Genomic DNA, 24,035 nt, shown 5'->3' on the forward strand with positions numbered 1-24,035 from the left:
GGAGGGTGTTGTAACAGATTACATGGAGCTAAACAATGGTGACATAAGGAAAAACAGTATAAACTAAGCAACTTGCAAGGTGTCACAACTTGGACTCCCACTTTTTTCTTTTAAGCTGAATGCTTTCAGTTGAGAAGAAAGGCTATCCTCTCAATATCCTGCAGGTGTCAGTGGAGAGCTACATCTTTCCAGTAACTTAAAGGGTTGGGAATATGTCAGCCTTAACCAACCGACAATAGCAGCCAGCTATTAAAACCAAGACTTCAAATTAATTAAAATAACTAACTTTCTAAGGTCATACAGTAAGTGGCAGAACTCATATTTATACCCAGGATGACTGACTTCGGGCTCTTCTCTGCCCCCAGTGTCATGCTTGTCAACAGAGGGAGTACTCTGGAAAAAGTCAATTTTTGATAAAGTCCTTTTAATGGAAAATGTAAAACCCCTTTCAACTTTAATGTACAAAGCCATATGTAACACTTGCACTTTAACAAAAGCAAGCCAATGTTTTAAAAAAATACATCATTAAATGTATATATGTATATATTTACATAGCATATTAAGTTTAATATTTAGCTTTAAAAGTTCACATAAATTTTACCAAAATGAGACAATTTTAAATAAATTACACCTTTTGAAAATGTTTAATTGTACAGTCAATAGCTTCAACAAAATATTGAAGTGTCTGTATTTAGTATCTACTTTATATACTTTATATTTTACAAATTTTACAATTATTTGGCAGTAATTTTCTGATTATGACATGACTGCTGTGCGATTCAGCAATTTCCCAGATGCAGGCAATAGCTGGTGTTTGTGTCCTATTCTCACAGTAACTGTCTCAATGTAGTGAAAAATATCAGTAATTTTAGTAAACTGTACAAGGTCACATTTACACTTGATCAACAATATAGCATAGAATTTTTTATTTTTTACCAAAAATAAATACATCATTTTAAATCTGGCATTTTCACAAACATCATATACACTATAATACAAAACAGCTATATAGTGCTGCTTTTAAAATTCTGCTTGTTTTATAACATTGAATCACAGGAGCTGTGACATATGCTATACTGCTGTGGTGTCAGTAACAAGTAATTACTACAAAGAGAATTTCTTGGCACTGATGGTTTTATGAAGCTTAAAGTCAGTGTGCATACATATCATCATTCAAGGTTAAGTAATCCCAGTTCAGCAACCTAAAAATATCAAACTGGATCACACTTAATTTTCTTCCATATCCTCTACTTCATCCTCGTGTATCTTCAAGGCTCTCACCATTTCTTTGACTGCATGATACAAAATATTTTTAACCTGAAAGAGATGTTGATATTTCTAATCACTTCAGTTCGACAGAAATTAAAAAATGACAACTTCCAGATTTAAAAAAATAATAGGGAACTAGGAAAGCCAAATATAAGAAAAATGTTTGAAAGTGTTAAGTCAAAAGGGACACTATAAATCATACAATTAAATACATGTTGGTGTTAATCTTTGGTTGTCACCCTAATGTGACCAACTAGGCAATGACTGTCTAAGCTGTTATACATGTATCATATTTCTGAATATAAAAAGCCTGCAGAACAGGACCTAGAACACCCAACTCTTACCTGTAGTTTATCATCATAATTGATTTCTTCCTTCAAAAGTCTCAGTTCCTGTGTTAAATGAAATGACTCTACAAGATGTTCTGGAGACACAAAATCTTCAGTTACCTGAATACAGCTGTGAAAATTCTGAACCTATCCCCAAAAGAAAAACCGTGAAATACAAGTTTTAGGAGGTGGAGCAAAGAAAAGCCAAGTTATTTAAAACCAATAAACACAAGAGACAATTCTGCTGGAGAATTTACTTTCTCCAAAACATCAAATGGATTTTAAAGCAGAAGACCACATTTTATGAGAAAGTTATGTCACTGAAAAGCTTCATGTAAAGTGACTTTGTAAATGGAATATTTTTAAATGATAAAAAGAAAATAACTTTTCCAGGAATCCTTTGGAGAGGCTGATAACCAGATATTAAATTATCAATTTTGCCAAAGTGGACTTTTAAAAAATGTGTTACTTTTAAAAACTAACTTGAAAGAATTTATGAGGCAATCTATCTGAGTATGTTTATTGTTGCTCCATTGGCTTTCAGGATTTGGTCATTTCACTGTTAACTCTTACATCAGAGAATAAAGAAAAGAAAATGAAACTTTGTTAGGAACTGGGATGGAAAATGTAGTCCCAGACAGATCTACTGACCTCGACTGAGTTTCAGAAATATCCCAGGATTTTGGTTATTCATGCCTTTCTTTTGTGACTTTCTTTCAAATTAGCCAATTAAAGATACCCCTTCAATCACCGGTGACATCAGTACAACAGTTTTTCAACAGTTTTCTCTCTCCTGACCAAACAGTTTTCCCAAGAAGCCAGTCAATAGTCTTATCTGTTATTTGTTCAGCATTTACAAACTGACTTTGCACTTCACTATTAGAGCTGCTTTCTATTAATGCCAGTAAAACAACAGAGGAAGGCCCAAGCTGATCCAATCTGGGATTTGTGGTGTTTCTAGATTGTCTTCTAGTGATATTAAAAAAGATCATAAAAATTCCTGGGAAAGGAGAAATAATTGAAAAACTAAGCATTTAAAGTTACTCTAAGTATGCAAAATAAATTTAATTGGGAGGAGTGAGATGAAAGAGAGAGTAAGTGGGAAATGGAGACTGTGGGAAAAAAAATCTAATTGATGATAGGGTGATGGAATTCCAGAGGGGCTAGAATTCCTCCTCTGGGCATAATGACCACCTGAACAGCTGCTGAAGTCTGCAGAGTTCTTTAACTCAAGCACTGTGCCTCTATTGATAACTTGGTAGCATAGTAAAGTAAACATTCTCTTTCTTTAATCATTAGGCTGTTGGTTCCTCTGGAGGATGAACATAGTGGATGCCTCACATTTTCAGCATTTCTGTACAGTCTCACTGGCTCTTCATAATGTGTCTGTAGAACAGATGCTCTATTTCACAGAGCAGGAAACTATGGATGAGATGTTCAGCGCCTGTCCCAAGACAAATCAGCCAATAAATGGCAAGTCAACAGGAGCCCAACTCCTGCGGTGTCTTGTCTAACAGATGCTTTATAGTCCTGCTTATTAACTCTCATACCAGCATACACAGTCTCCAAATGCCCTCTCTCCTTATGTCTTTCATTTATCTGAACTTAAGGAGAGTAAGTCTTTCCAAAGTTTTAGCATGAAAGAACTTTTGGTATATCTAGCTCTAGCATGTCCTAAAATCATTTGTAGCTCCAAAATGTATACTTGGTTCTTTTTTTATATAATTTATGGATATTCTCACTTTGTTCATCCATCGTTTTCCTGATTTCTGCTGGCTCTTTGAGCATATTTAAGACAGTTGTCTAGTAGTAAGTCCAATGTCTGGGCTTCCCGGGGAAAGTTTTTGCCAATTTATTTTCTCCCTTTGAATGGGCCATACTTTCCTCTTTCTGTGTATGCCTTATACCTTTCTGTTGAAAACTGGGCATCTGAACATTACAATGGGTAATCATATTCTCTCCCTGCCTTAGGGTTTGCTGTTGTTGATTCCTGAGGGCTCCAGTCATCCATTTGTTTAGTGACTTTTCCAAACTGTTTTTGCAAAGGCAGTATTCCTTGTTGGGTGTGGTCACTGAAGTCTCTGTTCCACTATCTCACTGGTCAGCCAGTTACCTAACAGAGATTTCCTTAAATGCCAAAAATCAGCTGCCCTTTTCTTCATTAAGCAGTCTCTTGGTTGCTGTTGTAAGTTTTCAATTAGATTCCAGAGTTCTGAAAAAGTTCATTCTGTCAGTCTTTGCCAGCTTATGGTTGTTTTAAAATGACTTTTAGAACAGTAACCTTTATTAGTGCTTACAAGATGCTATTAGGTTTCCTAATGACCCCTACCTGATATATTTTGGATAAAGGCTTGAGGGTTACTTTGAAGAGCCAAGGTTCAGTTTTAAAGCAGAACACAACTCAGCTTCTCATTCTGATTATCCCTTTTCTTTGCCACATTTGACTCATTTATATTTCACTTCCTTGACATTGTCTTATTCATACTTGCCTAAAAGCATCAGTTATAATTATAAATAGGTAATGTTAAGAAAATATAATTTGTATTCATAGTAGGAAGATTATTATATTGACACTGTGATTGCTATTTACTCAGTTATTTGTGAGAGCTTAGTGTGGAAAGATTTTGCCAAGAAGTCCTTTTGGTCATATGAATATAGAGAATTACAACTTTACAATTTTCTAAACTCATGATAAATGACCAAACACAATCAATTAAAGTTAGTATTTTTCGACAAATTTTACTAAAGATTATGTGTTAACTTAAAAAAAAAAACAACTGTTGCTGTTTTTAAGTAAAGGCCACTCTAAACCTCAGAATACTACAGCTGAGACAAAAATCCTGGAGGTCAGGGTCATTGCTCTGTGGAGGGATGTACAGGAGTTTCACAGACTGAGTCCCAGTTACCAAGGTAAGATTTGTAAGTCTCCAATTCTAGAATAGTTCTTAGCATATAAAGAGGGCTGTGGCTATGCTGCTTTCCCTCAGCTTGCTAAGATTATATATCTCAGCTTCCTTGAACAGACAGCCCACTCTTCTCAGTTTGGCTCTGGCAATGGTCATTGTTGACGGGCCAAAGAACAGAATGTTGTTTCTTCCCTAGCACTGCTGGCCCTTGTCATGCAGAATCACTTGGCTGAAAATTTTTTGATAGGTGCCTTGGGTTTGCATGAGATTCCTATTTGTGTGGTTTCCAAAGTGTGGTCCCTGAGCAGTAAAATCAGCATTTCCTGGAAACTTGTCAGAAATCTATAGTTTCAGGTCCCTCCCCAGACCCATTGAAATCAGAAACTCTGGTGGTGGGGTACAGCAATCTGCTTTATCAAGCCCTCCATGAAATTCTAACATATGCTGAAGTGTCTGTCAGAATACTGATTTAGAGTCTGATTATTCTGAGGGCCACCTATAGCCTACTGGAAGTGTTGAAGTCATTAACAGTTTTCAGAACTTCTAGGACCTAAACAGGTTGTAAGTAATAATGCATCTCAAATCCAGGTTAATATTGTAAACACTTATTACTTCCCTTGAATTTTCTCTTAAAACTGCATTGCCACCAATTGTGAATTACGGACAACATCCTTTCAACAGAGTATAAAGAGCTGTGTTGTTGTCATTACACCACATAGGAGAGGAAAGGTAGCAATTCCCTTTTGTACAGCTGGCAATTTCTGTGCCAAAATATGTGGCAAAGAAGTTAGATCTTGTTTTGGATCACTCAGCAATTTAGTGGCAGAGCTCAGAATATAATTTGTCAGTCTAGGTCATATATGCTGCCTTGGTGTATTTAGATATAACATTTTTTATAGATGTAATCTTGTTTCTATAATCTATGTGAATTTTCTAACTATCTCAAAGAAAATGTGTATAGACATAAAGTGGGTTCCAACCTAAGTAAACTTTTGGAAGTAGCCAGAGAAAGCACATATAGGAAGAAGTAAACATTTACATGTTTTACAAAAAGCCCAATACATATAAATTATAGAAAGCCATAAATTTGTTTTCCTCTACCCTTGTGCAAAAACATGTTGTTACTGAGAACATATTTTCTGGCCTTCAGAATAGAGACTTATTAATAATACAAACATTAAGTGCATTATTCTAGGCATGGGAAGAGAGCAATGGAAAAGATAAATCTCTTACTTCATCATGCTTACGTTCCAGTGGGGGTTAAAAGACAAGCAAAGTGAGTAAGTTATAAAGCATATTTTAAGGTGACAACTGAAATGGAGGAAAATAAAGCAGGAAAGACGACAGAAAGTTGGGGGACACAATTTACAGCTTTAAACTAGACCTCACCAAGAAGGTGAAATTTGAATGAAGCCTAAAAAAGTGTAAAGAAGCAAGTCTTACAGATACCTGACAGAAAAAAGATTAAGAAGCACAAAAACCCTGGGGGAGGGGGGAAACATACTTGGTGTGTGTAAAAGAAGCAAAGAGGGCAGGATGGCTAGAGAGGAACTAGGAGAGCCATACGAGATGAAGGCAGTGAGACAGAGGGGGAAGTGTGGATATGTAAACTAACCTAACTTTTTAACAAGGTCACTTTGAGCCTACTAAGAGACCACTCTTCCCAAAAAAGTAGCAGCAGGGAGACAAGTGTAAGCATGGAATCTCTTTGGGGTAACAATGATTGCATCTCGAAAAAAGGAACTGGGGGAAAAATGTGAGATACTGAATTTTCACCGTGAACTTTTTATACTTTTGAATTTTTCTGTTTATGTATGAATTTTTCTGTTTATGTATTATATTTTCAAAAGAAAAACATTAAAAAGTAGTATTTTCAACAAATAGTACTGGAACAGCCAAATGCCCATATGCAAAAAATTGAACCTCGATCCATACTATGCACTACATACAAAGATGAACTAAATTGCATACCCAAATGTAGGACCTCAAACTATAATGGTTCTAGAAGAAAATGAGGAGAAAATCTGAGTGATCTTGGGCTAGGCAACAATTTTGTAGATACTATGAAAATACCATCCATAAAAGAGAAACTGATCAACTGGACCTCATCAAAATGGAAAAAACCAGCCAGGTGGGTTGGCTCATGCCTACAATCCCAACACTTTGGGAGGCCAAGGCAGGAAGATTGCCTGAGCTTAGGAGTTCGAGACCAGCCTGAGCAACACAGCAAGACCCCATCTCCACAAAAAATTAAAAAATCAGCTGGGCATGGTGGTGTCCATCTACAGTACTAGCTACTCAGGAGGGTGTGGTGGGGGGATCACTTGAACCCAGGAGTTTGAGATTACAGTGAGCTATGACTGTGCCACTGCACTCTAACCTGGGCAACAGAGCAAGATACTGTCTTTTAAAAAATGGAAAAATGAAAAAAAAATGCTCTTTGAAAAGAGAAGCTACAGGAAAGGAAAATGTATTTGTAAAACACATTATCAGATAAAAGACTTGTTATCAGAAATTGGCAAAAAACACTCAAAACTCAGTAAGAAAAAAAGCAGCTAAATAGACAGAATATTTGAACACATATTTAACCAAAGTAGATATACAGATGGCAAATGAAGATATAAAAAGATGCCCAGTGTTTAGTCATTAAGAAAGTACAAAGTAAAACCACCATGAGACACCACTGTACACTTACTAGAATGGTCTAAAAACAAAACTGACAGTAACAAGCACTAGTGAGGAAGCAGAGGAAATGAAACTCACATAACCCTGCACTGGGAAATGAAAATGGAACAACCAATTTAGAGAATAGTCTGGCAGTTTCTTAAATTTAATCATACATTATAATATCACCAGGCAATCCCACCATTCAGTATTTACTTAACAGAAATAAAAATCTTTGTTCACATAAAACCATGTATATGAATGTTTATGATAGCTTTATCTATTATTGCCCCAAAGTGGAAAAAACCAAAATGTACTTCAGCTGGTGAATGTACGGATTTAAAAAATGAAAAAAATATTCATACAACTACCCAGCAATAAAAAAAGAATCAACTGATAAATACAACAATAGGAATGAATCTCAAATACATTAAGAAAAGCCAGACTTAAAGGGTACATACTGTGTGAGTCCAAATTTACAGCATACTCATAAAAGAGGAACTATAGGGACAAAAAAGCAGATTAGTTGCAGGAACTTTGGGTGGGAAGAGGCTGACTATAAAAGTGCAAGAGGATGCCGAGCATGGTGGCTCACGCCTGTAATCCCAGCACTTTGGGAGGCCAAGGCAGACAGATTACCTGAAGTCAGGAGTTCGAGACCAGCCTGATCAACGTGGAAAAACCCCATCTCTACTAAAAATACAAAATTAGACAGGCGTGGTGGTGCATGCCTGTAATCCGCAGCTACTCGGGAGGCTGAGGCAGGAGAATCGCTTGAACCCGGAAGGCAGAGGTTGCAGTGAGCCAAGATCGCGCCACTGCGCTCTAGCCTGGGCAACAAGAGCAAGATTCTGTCTCAAAAAAACAAAAAGCAAAAAAAAAAAACTGCAAGAGGGAATTTTTTCGGAGTGATGGAATTGTTCTACATTTTGATTATGTTGTTACCTAACTATGCATTTGTTGAAACTCACAGAATTATACATTAAATAAGGTAAATTTCACTATATGCAAATTATATCTCAATTTACAAAAATGACTACACTACCTAGGTTAACTTTATAAAAACTGACATTGGATAAATTCAATATGTGAATAAAGATCTTCAAGGGAATCTACTTTGTATTATCAAAGGATTATTCCTATGTACAAAAAGATTTATAATACTAGTCTCTTAAATAGGCTCTTCTTTTGAGAGCATTTACATTTGAATACAGATTAGCTATTTTCTGCTAAGAGTCTAGAAGTCAAAGAAATGGTGTATAGGGTGAATCCCAGATTAAACATGAAACATAAATAATATGACATCTCTGAAATAATCATAAGTCCATGGGAAAATATAACCACTTAATGTAAATACATTTTTTCCAGGAAATTATCATAGAGAAAAAGGTATTTATTATTATGACATTTGTATTTTACTACTGTATCATAAATGCCATTTGAGATCTAATAATGATAAATCTGACCCTGAATCTGACACATCCTAAAAGCTAAGCAATTATTATCACCTAAGTAGTATTTGTATGGAAGAATGCCATAAATGCTAAAACAGTCAATGACTATACTTATATAAAATGTGAGAAAGTTTCCTTGGTAAACTAATATACATCAGCTACATCTCAATTACTTAGCAGTGGAAAAGGTGGAGAACCAACTGTTGAGGCAAAGCAGCTTTTGAGTTTTTTCTGGTTTCCCTGGTACACCTTGTTAATTTTAAGGGCTAACCTGGGCTGTAGTAGCCCCATTCCACCTATAGGAATCCACTGTGTACTTTTAATCCCACCCTCCATAACCACTGCATCTATTCTATGCCATTTTTCCCGGTGCTGGAAAAATTAGGTATTTTAAACTAGGTATTTATTTCAGTTTTTATGTTTTGTGGATCAACAGTTATATAAATTACATACCATCTTTCTTTAGACAGGCCCCTGCTATGCTAGCATGCTGAATAAAGGTAGGAGGTATGCTTAAAGCCTGATAAAAAGTCTGTATACTGTGTCCCCCCATGCTTTTAAGCCTCACTATTCAGAGGTATACATGTCACCAGGAGGGCTTAAAAATCAGATTTCGATCTATTAAATCGGAGACAGTATACAAATAGAAATCTGGCTCATGTTAAAACAATTTAAAATCTTAAGGAAATTATGTGAGATTTCTGCAAGCACTGAGATGTCAGTCTAATAAAGGCAGACTGGTGCAGGTAATTCTCTTATTTGCATCTTCTTCCATTTATATCTATACTAAGAGCAATTTTTTTTTCAAAACTAGTTCTTTCAGTCAGTAAAAGATATGTTAGAAATAAGTTTGTATATACCTGATGAAGTGCTCCCGCTGGCAAAACAATAGCATCACCAAGGAACTGAATAAGAGTACAGGTTCTGACTCCATATTCTTCAAGCAGCCTTTGACGGAGCTTTTTGTTCACATACCAACTTTGGTCACGTATTGGATCATGTTCTGGTAGAACTTCAAGGCCTTGTTCTTTTGAAATCTGAAATATGAATTAAAATAGACAGTCCAATTTAAGTAAGGAAATGGTAAATCCTGTTCAGTTAAATTTCAATTTTATTTGTAATAACAAATCTTTTATTCTCAGAATCAATGGAACAACTGAATGAGCTTCTTCAGTTAAAAAATAACATTCTGCAATAATTTGGAAAGCCAAAGAATATTAAAATACAGCAACGCTGAAATGCTCTTAACAGTTTACTACTTCCTTCTCACCACCTCCTTCCACTGTGAAGTTTCCATCTATCTGGTTTCCTTCCTTATAACTGTTTCAAAAGTATAGTACATGGATGAGGAACAGGGTATTTTTTTTTTTTTTTTTTACCAAAAGCCAAACCATTCATATGTATGGATTTCATAAACATTTATTGATCCTTTTTTGAGGTAAGTATAAATACCTTTACATGGCTAACCTTCTAACGCTTGAAAAATCAATTTCAAGGGACTCTTTAATCAGTTAAATAATCTGCTTTAGAAGGCACAAATGATCATACTTCAGATTAAAATACAGGTAAGTATTCAGGGATAAAATGGTACAAAAAAGGCTGTAACTCTTTTACTTCACATTGATCACAGACAGAACTTACATCCTTTCAGAAAGATGAGGTATCAGCACTGAACATTTCTTAAAACAAATTTCCATAATTACGAAGTTTAAAAAGTACCTGAGCAAAGGGTTTCAACCAATTATTTCAGGTTGATATATAAATTTCTTTCAGAGTATATGACAACTACAGTCAAGGTATGATTACTCAAAATCTGAGTCTACTCAGTAAGTATCATAGTATCAGATGTGATAGAGTAGAATCATTCCCTAGGTCAGCAGCCAAAAATATCTATCAGATTCAAAGAAAATAAAGATCCTACCTTCTTTAGACGTTTCCATGAAATATTTGTTTTTACATCCCGCGACTCCAGATAGCTACTTTTCGCCACCCAACTAATATCTGGCTCAAGAACAGATCAGTCTTTTATTAACAGGGAATGGAGGCACACTACCAACTGGGAACAAATCACCATTCAAAACCCTCAAAATGTTAACAGACTTTCAAAGAGAAGCAAGAGAAAGAGGGTTTTGACTTTCAACAAAAACTCCCATCTACTTTGAAGTAAAAATTATGTAATGATCTTATATTGCTGAATGCCAAGTGAAGGTACGGCAACAATGAATACGTCCTTGCTTGAGGGGAAGAGATATTATTTGCAAACTAACTTATACCTTTTGAAGAAATTCCCTTATCTTGTCAACATCTTTCCCAGCATAAATATGCCACAGAGCACCAGGTATTTCACTTGAGTCCTTCAATCTTTTCCTTAAAATGTCATCCAAATCTTCTTCCTCAAATTTCTTGAGAATTCCTGAAACAAAGGAACATAATTTCAAATTGTCGGCAAAGAATACCAGAAAGCCAAGTCTCCTAAAGTTGATCTATCAGAGCAGCAGAGTGCCTGACTAGGATCAGTACTTTTTCTTTTTTGGTCACCCAGGCTGGAGTGCAGTGGCATGATCTTGGCTCACTGCAGCTTCCACCTCCCAGGTTCAAGCAATTCTCTTGCCTCAGCCTCTCAAGTAGCTGGGACTACAGGTGCAAGCTGCCACACCCGACTAATTGTTTGTATTTTAGTAGCCGTGGGGTTTCACCATGTTGCCCAGGCTGGTCTTGAACTCCTGAGCTCAGGCAATCCACCTGCTTGGGCCTCCCAAAGTGCTAGGATTACAGGCATGAGACACTGTCCCTGGCCAGATCAGTACTCTTAAAAAAGAGTCAAACACAGTTATATGTTCATAACTTTTAGGACTACAAGAATAGATAAGTGGATACAAAGCAATAGTGATTTTCCCAGTTTGTTTTCTGCAAACCAAGAAGCAGGAGATAGAAAACCTAAGAGCAACTATGTAAAATTTTACCACCTTCCTTCCCTGTCCCAAGGGCGTGGTCCTAACAATGACTTGTACTCATAGCATTTCCTAACTTACAAAGGTCTTTTATGCTCACTATTTATTAGTTGGCCCCTATACCTACTTAAGAATAAGGGATAACCTCTATTTTCTACCTGAGTAAAAAGGTTCCATGAGGTGAAAGGTTTTACTCATTACCATGACTAATGAATGGCAGGGCAAAATGTATTCTGATTAATTTCGAGGGGCTCTCATATTTGATAATGGTTAATCTGTAATCAAATGCAAATGTTTCACGAACAAAGTTGTGGTTTTGAGGAAAATCAAGCCATCCTTCTAAAATGTTGACAAACTAAAATTCCTACACGTATGTATGTACAGAAAAAAACTTTAGAAGTGTACAAACAAAAATAGTAACTAGTTGTCTCTAAGTGTAGGACCACAGGAAGGTCCTTTTTTAAAAGGACCAGTGAACATTTAAATAAATATTCTTTTTAAAAATTTTGTATAAATTTAAGGGGTACAACTGCAATTTTTGTTACATGGATATATTGCCTAGCGGTGATGTCTTGGCTTTTAGTTATCATCACCTGAATAATGTACATTGTATCTACTAAATAATTTCTCATTACCCACCCCTGTTAACCACCATCCTCTGAGTCTCCAAATGTCTATCAGGATAAGGAATCAACCTAAGTGTCCACCCACGGATGACTGGATAAAGAAAATGTGTGGCCGGGCGTGGGATTACACCTGTAATCCCAGCACTTTGGGAGGCCGAGGCAGGCGGATCACCTGAGGTCAGGAGTTCGAGACTAGCCTGACCAACATGAAGAAACCCCGTCTCTACTAAAAATACAAAATTAGCTGGGTGTGGTGGCACATGCCTGTAATCCCAGCTACTAGGGAGGCTGAGGAAGGAGAATCGCTTGAACCCAGGAGGTGGAGGTTACGGTGAGCCAAGATCACGCCATTGCACTCCAGCCTGGGCAACAAGAGCAAAACTCCATCTCAAAAAAAAAAAGAAAAAAGAAAAAAAGAAAATGTGATATACATACACAATGGAATACTATTTAGCCATAAAAATGAAATCACTGCTGGGTAGGTGGCTCACATATGTAACTCCAGCACTTTGGGAGGTTGAGGTGAGTAGATCACTTGAGCCCAGGAGTTTGAGACCAGCCTGAGTAACATGGTAAAACCCGTCTTTACAAAAAAATAAAAAAGTTAGCCAGGCATGGTGGCGCCTGTCTGTAGTCCCAGCTACTCTGGTGGCTGAGGTGGGAGGATCTTTTGAGTCCAGGAGGTTGAAGCTGCAGTGACCTGAGACTGTACCACTGCACTCCAGCCTGGGCAACAGAGCAAGGAGACCCTGTCTTTAAAAAAGAAAAAAAAAAAAAAAATCATGTCTTTTGCAGCAACATGGATGGAACTAGAAGCCATTATCTTGAGCAAAAAAACTCAGAAAGTCAAATATGTTATCACTTGTATAAACTTTTTAAAGAAAGCTGTTACCTGCTACAAAGTATATATCAGATGTTTCCTAATTTGTGACAGTAATGTCTATTTTATATTCAAACTTAGCTGCAAACATATTTTTTTCTTTTATTTTTTGAGACACAGTCTCACTCTGTCGCCCAGGCTGAAGTGCTGGGGCACAGTGGCACAATCTCGGCTCACTGCAACCTCTGCCTCCCAGGTTCAAGCGATTCTCCTGTCTCAGCTTCCCAAGTAGCTGGGACTACAGGCACCCGCCACCATGCCCAGCTAATTTTTCTATTTTTTAACTAGAGATGGGGTTTCATTATATGTTGGCCAGGCTGGTCTCGAACTCCTGACATCAGGTGATCCACCACCTTGGCCTCCCAAAGTGCTGGGATTACAGGCATGAGCCACTACTAATTGAAACATTTGGTAAGTGTTTACTATGTGCCAGGCACTGTCCTAGGAAGTTGGGAATTAGAATTAAGAAAGATCCATTCAAGAGCTCATGGAGTTAAAGAGGGTCCTAATAAATCTAGACAAATAAACATCACATTGTGGTAAGTGCAATCACATCAGTACAAAGGGTACAGAGACAGGTTAAGTCCTCCAATGTTATCTGTGACAAAGTCTTTTCCCAGTCATGGTAAAACAAAAAAATTAAGGGCAATGTAAAAAGTTGAACATAAAAAAATCATCCTTTACTCTGATATCTTTTTGTTTGTTTGTTTGTTTGAGATGGAGTTTTGCTGTGTCACCCAGGCTGGAGTAGAGTGGCACCATCTTGGCTTACTGCAACTTCTGCCTCCCAGGTTCAAGCAATTCTCCTGCCTCAGCCTCCCAAGTAGCTAGGATTACAGGCATACACCACCATGCACAGCTAATTTTTGTATTTTTAATAGAGACTGGGTTTCACTATGTTGGCTAGCTGGTCTCAAACTCCTGACTTCAAGTGATCCACCCACCTCAGCCTCCCAAAGTGTTGGGATTACAGGCATGAGCCACCGTGCCTGGCTTATCTTTCTTATAGAGAGTTTAAAATGTTCTCTTTAAAAAATGACAGTTGATGTTTTTAAAATCTGTTTTCTTAACAAAATTAAAAGCTGGAAACTTTAAAGTGGTTTTCTGACATTTTTCCTTTAAATTTTACTGCTCTGCAAATTAAAATAACAAGTACATGAGGCGGGGGAGGCATCATAATAAACAGAATGACTGGCTAGAGCATAGTAAGTTTACTTTCTTTAATGAAGACTTCTAGGGTGAATGATAATCTGAGTTACAATTGAAAGAATGAATACAGAAGTTTGCCAGGAAGACATGGAGCTAAAAGACACACGGCAGATGGAGAAAAAAATCATGTTCTTTTAAGTATTTTTCAATGTGTTTGAAACATTATTATAACCCTAAAATGTTGCTTTGTGACCACCTATAAAAAGTGACAAAAACTTTTTAGATAAAGAAAGAGAGCAAAAGGATTATTTAAAATGTTGAAATTCTCCTGAAATTTTCTCGAAAGAAATATGCTAGGAACAGAAGCTGGGGGATATGCATAAACAAAGATGAGGAAGAAAGTTCTAGCTTTTAAGGACATGAATGAATAGTAATGGAGGAAAGCAGGTTAACTTCTAAGTGCTACAGGGAAAGATCTGAACAAACTACAATGAGATACAAAGGATGTAACTCCATGGCATCACAGGATTAGAAAGGATAAATAATCTGAACTACAGGTCACATTTCTGTGGCAGCGCTCAGACTATAACTCAAGTGTGCCCACTGACTCTCAAATCTCTGGGGGATAGGGGTGGTTACCTATTATAGTCAATAGTGTCAGTTAAAAAGCTGAGTAGCATAATGTAAAAATGAGTTTCTACAGTTTTGAGGGATTTTAGGTTGTGTATTATAAAATTGTCAAATGTACACAAAAGTAGAGTGAATACTATAATGAATCCCATGTCCCCAGCACCTAGCCATTAAGCTCCATTCTGGGATCCAGATACACAACTGGTGATCTATTTCATGGCTGGATGTCATCCACAGAATTTCACAGAAAGTGAATGTGAAGTAGAAAAGGTAGAGAACATCTGAAACTCCGAAGAAGCCTCCAACTCCATAAGGTGTCAGAATCAGAAGTGGTATCACAGAAGCAGAGAACTATATTCAAAGAGGTTGTGATTAACGGTGCCATTCATTATAGACAGGGGTGAGTAATAAACGAACCAGAAAGATACACTGAATTATCCAAATATGTGTGAGTGACGGCAGTAGCAATAGTAAATTTCAGACCAGTATGGAATAAGACTGCAATGAGCTGAAATGTAAAAGGAAAGTGACAAAGATGGTAAAATATTTCTTATGAGGGTAGAAGCAATAGGATGGAAAGGTTTAAAGGAGGCTTTCTTTCGAGAAAGAAAAAATAATCTTAGACTCTGCTTCTATCGTACAGAGAAAAAGCCAATGGAGAAGAAAACGTTAAAGGCCTATGACTGTATCTATGTCTTTGTAAAGAAGGGAATAACTGACAGCATGGTTTCAGAAAGAAATTGAGGGCACAGAAATGAAAACCTATATACTGGATAGAAAGAGAAAAGACCCCCTTCTTCCTCTTTTTACTGGAGGGGAAAAAAGAATGTTTGAGTCACAAACCATATTTTAACCATCTTTAGAACCCTAAGAATTAGTTCCTATTCTTCAATAAATTTTTTTTGTTTGTTCATTTTTTGGTTTTTTTTGAGATGGAGTTTTGCTCTTGTTGCCCAGGCTGGAGTGCAATGGCACTATCTAGGCTCACCGCAACCTCCGCCTCCTGGGTTCAAGCAATTCTCCTGCCTCAGCCTCCCGAGCAGCTGAGATTACAGGCATGCACCACCACACCCAGCTAATTTTGTATTTTTAGTAGAGACGGGGTTATAGCATGTTGGTCAGGCTGGTCTTGAACTCCTGACCTCCAGTGATTCACCTGCCTTGGCCTCCCAAAGTACTGAGATTACAGGTGTGAGCCACTGCGCCCAGCCTCAATAAATGTTTACAAGTGCACTTAATGGTGTATTTTCATCAACACAATACTTAATGATAGAAAAGAAGTTAAAATATTCACTTTTAAAATTAAAATTTCACTTACATAAAAAAAAAATAGGAAAATTATTCAATCTTCAAGTAATAAGGGCTAAAATGCCCCTACATCCATTGCAATTCTTTTTGAAATCTTCGCTGTTAACTCAGAAGCTGATATTCTGGACAATACTAGTGAATGTGATTATTCAACTCTTATTTCAAAGACTACTTATTCTTTTAAGTTTACCTGCTTTTGAGAGAATGCCATTTCCTTTTGCTATGCCAACATAAACTAGTATATTTACAACATCAGAAACTTCAATATGGAGATTTGTTGTTCCTATATCATGATCTTTAGCAGCAACTACACCTGTGTATAAAACAAAATTTTACTTGACAAAATATTTATATATATGTAATAGCATAATCAGATATTCCCCCAAATTAGCTCAATCTGCATAATTTAATTGTAATTTGAGTTTTAGTTTCCTTATTACAAAAACCTGTTCCAAAAGCCACAATCTATAGAAGACCCTATTATTTGAATAATTACATTTCTATAATAAAATGTACTATGATTAAAAATCAAATTAATAAAAAATCAAAAAGCAGGTACTTAACTATACATTGGCTGTTAATTCCTAACATGTTGCTTCATATAAAAAAGGGTTTCGATGGATTAAAGGAACAGATTTAGTAGAAACTAAAAATCATTAGACAATTTGTAGGAACAGTAATTCTTTTTTTGAGAAGGAGTCTCGCTCTGTTGCCAGGCTGGAGTGCAGTGGCATGATCTCGACTCACTGCAACCTCCACCTCCCGGGTTCAAGCAATTCTCCTGCCTCAGCCTCCTGAGTAGCTGGGACTACAGGTACACGCCACCACACCCAGCTAATTTTTCTATTTTTAGTAGAGATGGGGTTTCACCATGTCAGCCAGGGTGGTCTCAATCTCTTAACCTCATGATCCACCCACCCACCTTGACCTCCCAAAGTGCTGGGATTACAGGCATGGGCCACCACGCCCATCCTTGAACAGAATTTTTTTTTTTTTGAGACGGAGTCTTGCTCTGTCGCCCAGGCTGGAGTGCAGTAGTGCAATCTCAGCTCACTGCAACCTCCACGCCTCCTGGGTTCAAGCAATTCTCCTGCCTCAGCCTCCTGAGTAGCTGGGACTATAGGCGCACGCCACCACGCCTGGCTAATTTTTGTATTTTTTAGTAGAGACAGGGTTTCACCACGTTGACCAGGATGGTCTCAATCTCCTGACCTCGTGATTCACCCGCCTTAGCCTCCCAAAGAGTGCTGGGATTGCAGGCGTGAGCCACTATGCCCAGCCTGAGCAAAAATTTAAAAAAATCCAATATAATTCCTACATGGGAGAAATGTGAATATATACCTACCATAGGCACTGCACAACCTGGGTCCTAGATCAGGACGTACAAAAAATCCTGGCAAATGAGAGGCCAAATTGAATTTTCCTTCTGGATTACAATATTCTGGCAATGGCAGACTTTTTAAAAGATCTTCGTATCTGAAGAAAAACAATATTGCCTTCTTATAAATAAAGATTTGCATTGCTAAGTATTTTCACATATATAATTTTCAAGTTGTTCAAAACAGCAGACTACCTTTCCATAAGACAGGTAACAATTTTCCTTGACTCAAGTGATACTGACTAAAATAGCAATTCTGCTTCTCTAACCATTAAACCATTAAAAAGCTCCAATAGAAAGGAGGTCCTAAACAGGGTCCTGTGTTCTCTTTCTTTGAGACAAAGTTTCACTCTTGTTGCCCGCCTCAGCCTCCCAAAGTGCTGGTATTACAGGCGTGAGCCACCGTGCCCAGCCTCTTTAACATGAACATTCTTTCCTTCACTGTCCTAACATAAAGATTTTCCCACTGCTGAGGCTACCAACTCAGTTTTGCTATCAATCAATCCATCAGACAAGGTCTCACTCTGTCACCCAAGCTGGAGTTCAGTGGCACAATCTCAGCTCACTGCAGCCTCCACTTCCTCCACTCCAGTGATCCTCTCACCTCAGCCTCGCAAGTAGCTGGGACTACAGATGCCTGCCACCATGCTTGGCTAATTTTTGTATTTTTTTGTAGAGACAAGGTTTTGTCATGTTGGCCAGACTGATCTCCAAGTCTTGGACTCCAGCGATCCCCTCGCCTTGGCCTCCCAAAGTGCTGGGATTATAGGCGTGAGCCACTATGACGCTCAGCCTCAAGTTATTTATTTTTAATTGAGAAAGAAAAAGCCTACAGGTCACATTTACGGTTACTTATCCTATCTCTGGGGACAGTCTCAGCTCGATCTCAAAAAGTCAAGAGTCAAAATGAAAAGTTTCAAACCTTGCTGGCATCATAGTCTTGAAGTCTTCTCCTGAAGGCCAATCTTTCAATTTTAAAACAACTGTTTCTCCACTCTTGTTTTTCTGCCGTTCTATAAGGAATGCAGTTAATTACTAAAAGGGTAATTTCTGCCTTTTTATCTTTATTAACATTTGGAAAGAAACGTAAATGAATGAATTATTTGATTGTTGCACATTACATGCTTAATGATTGCTTGCTTATTGACTTATTACTTATGTACTTATGTAGTATTAAAACCTTTGTTCCTTTTGTACATGAATAGAATTCATTAATTACCCACTTGTAATATCTCAAAAGTTGTTTTTAAAAATCTTGGTAACATCACAATCTTACATCTACACTTTTAATTTTCAAAGAGTTTTACATAAATAATTCCATTTTCAAAAGCTTATGGAACTGCCAAACATTTCTCCATAAGCAAAACAGTATAAACGGCATCTTTAAGGTCAAAGGAAATTAGTGCTAGAGATAGGGATTAGGACCCAGTATTTTGTTTCCAATTACTTGTTTCTTTTTATTAGACAACGTAAAACAGATGTTTCAAAGACTAAAAATCTGTTAAGTTACATTTGGAATTTATCATTTTGAAGGAGTATGATGGAGAAAATAGTAAAATAAAAACCAACATACTTGAAACTTCTTCAAAACCATCCCAGAATTCCTTAACATTGGCATTTGAAATGATGCTATCTTTGCAGTTCAGGAGATCAGCTTGGTGGTCTCCAAAATCAAGACTAATTGATTCCGCCTTCCATAGGCTAATGTTCATTTTCTTATGCACACCAGAAACCACTGCAGGCTTATAAATAGATAAATAAATAACAGTTAAAAGATATATAGACTTTCTTTTTTGTTTGTTTGTTTGTTTGAGACAGAGTCTTGCTCTCTTACCCAGGCTGGAGAGCAGTGGCCTCATCATACCTGACTGTCACCCTTTGGGCTCAATCAATCCTTCTACCTCAGCCTCTTCAGTAGCTGAAACTATTAAATTTCGAGCCTAATGAGTTATTCTCTGAAAGTGAATGTCTCCTTTGAAATTACATAAATTCAAATTCCCTCACAGCTTTCTTACACTTGGTGGCGGAGGGTAGATGTCCTCTCCACCCAAATTCCCTAATAGCTTTCTAATAACGCAGAAACCAGTAATGGAAGATTTACAGCTTCTAAAACTACAATAAATGATATAAAAACATATCTAAGAACATCTGATGTATTATTCTCAGGTTTTAAACAAATTCCTGTACTCTAATGAAGCAGAATTCTGGAATATAGAGAACACAGTAAGCTATGACTTAAAAGTTTCTGAAAAATGATATTTACTAGGCTGGGTGTAGCAATGCATTCTTGTAGTCCCAGCTCCCAAGGCTGAGGTGGGAGGATTGCTTGAGCCCGAGTTTGTATCTTGCCTAGGCGACACAGCAAAACCCTGTCTCCAGAAACAAACAAACAAAAAATTTAAGTGATTATTAGTATTCTTAAACTTGTAAGATAATTAAAATTTAGGAACCACAAAAGAATAATCTCTAGCTAGATTTTTTTTTTAATTACAAAAGACATCTTTAAAAAGAAAAAACACCCTAAATTCTGGTTTACTACATGGTTGAATGTTCCATTAAACATTTTTTCAATGAGCCAATAATATATACGACTTTAAAAATAGGTCCAGGTATTAGTTAACTCTTGCTGGCAATTCACAGATTAATTCCTAGTGCCTAGTATCTATCCAATAATATTGCTGCTATTAGGGTAATCAGCAGCTTGTTAAAAGTAAATTTTTTAAAAAAGATAAGGGTTAAGCTAATTAGTGTATCAGAATAATTCAAAGCAGAAATCTTAGACTATCACCATGATCTTTTTACTTTTTTTGGAGACAGGGTTTCACTTTGTTGCCCAGGCTGAAGTGCAGTGGCATGATCATGGCTCACCGCAGCCTGGACTTACTGGGCTAAAGCAATCTTCCTGCCTCAGCCTCCCAAGTAGCTGGGACTACTGGTGTGAACCACCATGTCTGGCTAATTAAAATTTTTTGGTAGAAACAGTGTCTCAACTATGTTGCCCAGGCTGGTCTCCAACTCCTGGGCTGAAGTGATTAATCGTCCCACCTTGGCCTCCCAAAATGTTGGGATTATAGGCAAGAGCCACAGCACCAGGCCTGTAAAGCTTTCTGATTAGACTCCTTGCCAATGGTATTATTCTCTTCTAACTCAACTTCTAATCTGCCTTGCTGTCAGTTATTATAAAATGTCAATTTGATTATACAGATTCCACAGTTAAAACTATCACCTAGAGTATAATGTTAAAACTCCTTAGTATGATATATAAGGGCATTTCATGATCATTCCTCTAGCCATCTCCTTACACCACTCTCCCCCATGAACCATCATGTATATTGCAGATAATCACACCTACTCAGAGAGTTCCCAAAACACCTAATGTTCTTGTATATGTCCAGCCTCTTGTCCACCTAGCAAAAAACTTCACTTAACCTCTAAGGAATCAATTTAGACTAGCCTTTTTGAACTAGTATCCTAGCTTTGACATTTCCTTTTCTGGGTTCTCATAGCACCTTGAACAAAGTTCTTAAAACACTTCACATAATTATGAAAACAATTATTTGTGTGACACTTTTCTACCTCAAAAGCTCACACAAATTAAATAAAATTTCAGCCCAGTAATGTCATCAGGGCTTGAAGGAGACCAAGGCAAAAAAGACATGCTAAATCTTGTGTATATGCAATGCACAAGTGTGCATTTCTTTTTTTGGGGTGAAAGATTCAGCTTTCATCAGATTTTGAAAGGGATTAGTAACCTAAAAAGATCAAGCAGCATTGCACTAAAATGGTTCTTACTCATTTTTACATAGCTTACTCATTTTTATATATTCTTACTGCCTACGACAGAGACTGCATCTCTTATTAGATGCTCAATAACTGTTGAATAAACAAAGTAAACATTTTCCAGAAAACAATAAATTTAACAGAATACTATCATACAAACACTTAATTTGTTCATAATTTTTGCATTAATGTAGTAAATTGCCATCTGAAATGTATATCAAACATTATCAAAACTTTTGTCCAACAAAATCATTTATATTAGAGGAGAATGAAACAATATAGTTTGTCATTCAAGATTTGATGAACTAATTTGTAAGTAAATGTTCTGTGTATAAATATTACAGATAAGAACATCTACATAGGTTCATGAAAAATGCTGCCAATATTAATATTTTAATAGTAGACATGGATCTACTAACTGGACTAAAATACCAATCTAAAAAAGAGGAGAAAGGAACTGCATTTTGTAAATTCAAGGCGTTATTACATGTCTGTTCTGATAGATCAAAAAGTAACATAAAATAATCAGTGTTTCCCTATTAATTCATATTAAATCTGGCCAAAAAACAGGAATTGAGAAACAAGCATTCTGACAATCTTTTCGGTACTTTTATATCTTATTGTCCCCCAAATGTGTTAACCACTATTTTTCCCCCCTCCATTTCTATTCCTAAGGAGGGAACCATTCTATTTAATAAGCTTCAGTTCCACCAAGAGTGTTCTTTATCAGACTAAAATACACACCTGTCCTTGTTTCCAACATTCTTTGAAAAGCTTCCAATTACTGCTATTCTTATAATCCTTAAGCCATAAAATATGCTTCTCACAGATCCAAGAATGTGGTATATCACTGTATAATTTATTATTTTCATCCACTGCAGATATTATGCTTTCTTCAGGCTCTTCTTTAAGCTCTGGTTTTACATTTATCTTGGAGGTTTTACTTGGTGGAATTTTGTTTTCAACAACTGAAGCAATTATGTCATCAAGAATGTTAGGCATAGTCCGTCCACTTTTGCTACTCTATTAAGGAAAAAACAAAACAAAAAAAACCTGTTTTTGAGAGAAATCATATACATTTTCCTCCCACAGACTTATTTTTTTAAAACAATATCCCTACACTCCACAATATGCACTTATCTTAGATTTGAGTTCCTATATTCCTGACAAAATGCAAACCAGAAGTCTGGTTGTGTGAGAACTGCCAGGTCTGAAAAACTTAGAAGTACAGCCTTCCTGTCTTTTACATTGTTATAGGCCTGGGACAGAGAATACAAAGTAGGTGGCATCCATCATATACATTTTTAAAAATTTTTAAATATTTTATAAGAAATAGAGATGAGGGTCTTGCTATGTTGCTCAGGCTGGTTTCAAACTCCTGGGCTCAAGCAATCCTCCCACTTCAGCCTCCCAAAGTGCTAGGATTACAGGCATGATTGACCCCCCAATACTCCATATATATATATATATATATATATATACACACACACTTTTTTTTTTTTTTTTTTTTTGAGATGGAGTCTCACTCTGTCGCCCAGGCTAGAGTGCAGTGGTGTGATCTCAGCTCACTACAAGCTCCGCCTCCCAGATTCAAGTGATTTTCCTGTCTCAGACTCCCAAGTAGTTGAGATTACAAGCATGCACCACCATGCACCATGCCTGGCTAATTTTTGTATGTTCAGTAGAGACAGGGTTTCACCATGTTGTTGGCCAGGCTGGTCCCGAACCCCTGACCTCAGGTGGTCTGCCCACGTCAGCCTCCCAAAGTGCTAGGATTACAGGCCTAAGCCACCACACCCAGCCCCCATATACTTTTATTTTTTTTGAGATGGAGTCTCGCTCTGTCGCCCAGGCTGGAGTGTAGTGGCGTGATCTTGGCTCATTGCAACCTCTGCCTCCTGGGTTTAAGCAATTCTCTGCCTCAGCCTCCCAAGTAGCTGGGATTACAGACACGTGCCACCACACCTGGCTAACTTTTGTATTTTTAGTAGAGACAAGGTTTCACCATCTTGGCCAGGCTGGTCTTGAACTCCTGACCTCATGATCCAGCTGCCTCAGTCTCCCAAAGTGCTGGGATTACAGGTGTGAGCCGCCGCACCCGGCCCCCCATATAGTTTTAAAAGAAATTATACTGCTCTTTTTTCCTGGTAAATAATTAAAGCAAAATTTGACTTCTAATTATTTTAAGTAACATACAACATTCACTTCCATGTGGGTTTTTCCCTTCACTAGACAAATAGTTTCCAAATTCTAAAGGGGTATCTTAGGGATCTTCTGGAATCGAAGAGCCCCCCCCTCCACCTTTCACCTTGGAAAAAAAGACAGAAAATGCCAGCTTTCAAGGTAAAGAGAGTTATAATGCAAATAGAAACATGCCTAGCAATTTGGTACACTTGATTTCATCAGCATATTGGGTAGTTCAGAGCCAAAAACCACGTCTCCAAATCATCTCTATTTAAGGCCCACATTAAAACCAAAAATCTGGCATCACTCACTGGGGCTCCCATTGAATATACTGGGGCAAAGGCAATGCCAGCATCTGTAGACCCCACACGTAGCTTTCCAGCTGTTGTAGTCAGCAAATCCCGTAAGGTTGAGCCTTGTTCATTATTCTGGGACACAAGAGGTGATGTTCTGCCATTTGGAGATTCAGAGTTGTCTTGTTCTCTTTCTTCTTTAATTTGGTTTTCAAGGGTAAGTTCTTTGTTTTC

At 37.2% G+C, this 24,035-nt stretch overlaps 1 protein-coding gene across 25 annotated transcripts in view; it reads right to left on the bottom strand.

Annotated features, from left to right (window-relative positions):
• Positions 1-403: 403 nt before the first annotated feature.
• The window catches only part of JMJD1C (jumonji domain containing 1C), a 354,297-nt gene continuing 330,665 nt past the window's right edge, over positions 404-24,035 (bottom strand). For 20 of the 25 annotated variants that reach the window (XM_063781841.1, XM_054659659.2, XM_009458539.4 and 17 more), the window contains 10 exons: positions 23,820-24,034; positions 22,069-22,347; positions 19,118-19,286; positions 18,467-18,557; positions 17,512-17,642; positions 16,357-16,479; positions 10,896-11,035; positions 9,483-9,659; positions 1,614-1,745; positions 404-1,317 (listed from right to left, as the gene is read on the bottom strand). In XM_063781841.1, the coding sequence (XP_063637911.1) occupies positions 1,228-1,317; positions 1,614-1,745; positions 9,483-9,659; positions 10,896-11,035; positions 16,357-16,479; positions 17,512-17,642; positions 18,467-18,557; positions 19,118-19,286; positions 22,069-22,347; positions 23,820-24,034 (1,547 nt within the window). In that variant the 3' untranslated portion in view covers positions 404-1,227. Of the gene's footprint in view, positions 1,318-1,613; positions 1,746-2,493; positions 2,599-2,872; positions 3,043-7,807; positions 8,020-9,482; positions 9,660-10,895; positions 11,036-16,356; positions 16,480-17,511; positions 17,643-18,466; positions 18,558-19,117; positions 19,287-22,068; positions 22,348-23,819; position 24,035 lie in introns of those variants that run through there. The other 5 variants (XR_010146905.1, XM_054659658.2, XM_063781840.1 and 2 more) reach the window with 5 other exon arrangements.

Source organism: Pan troglodytes, chromosome 8 (genome assembly GCF_028858775.2).
Source record: "Pan troglodytes isolate AG18354 chromosome 8, NHGRI_mPanTro3-v2.0_pri, whole genome shotgun sequence".
Lineage (NCBI taxonomy): Eukaryota > Metazoa > Chordata > Mammalia > Primates > Hominidae > Pan > Pan troglodytes.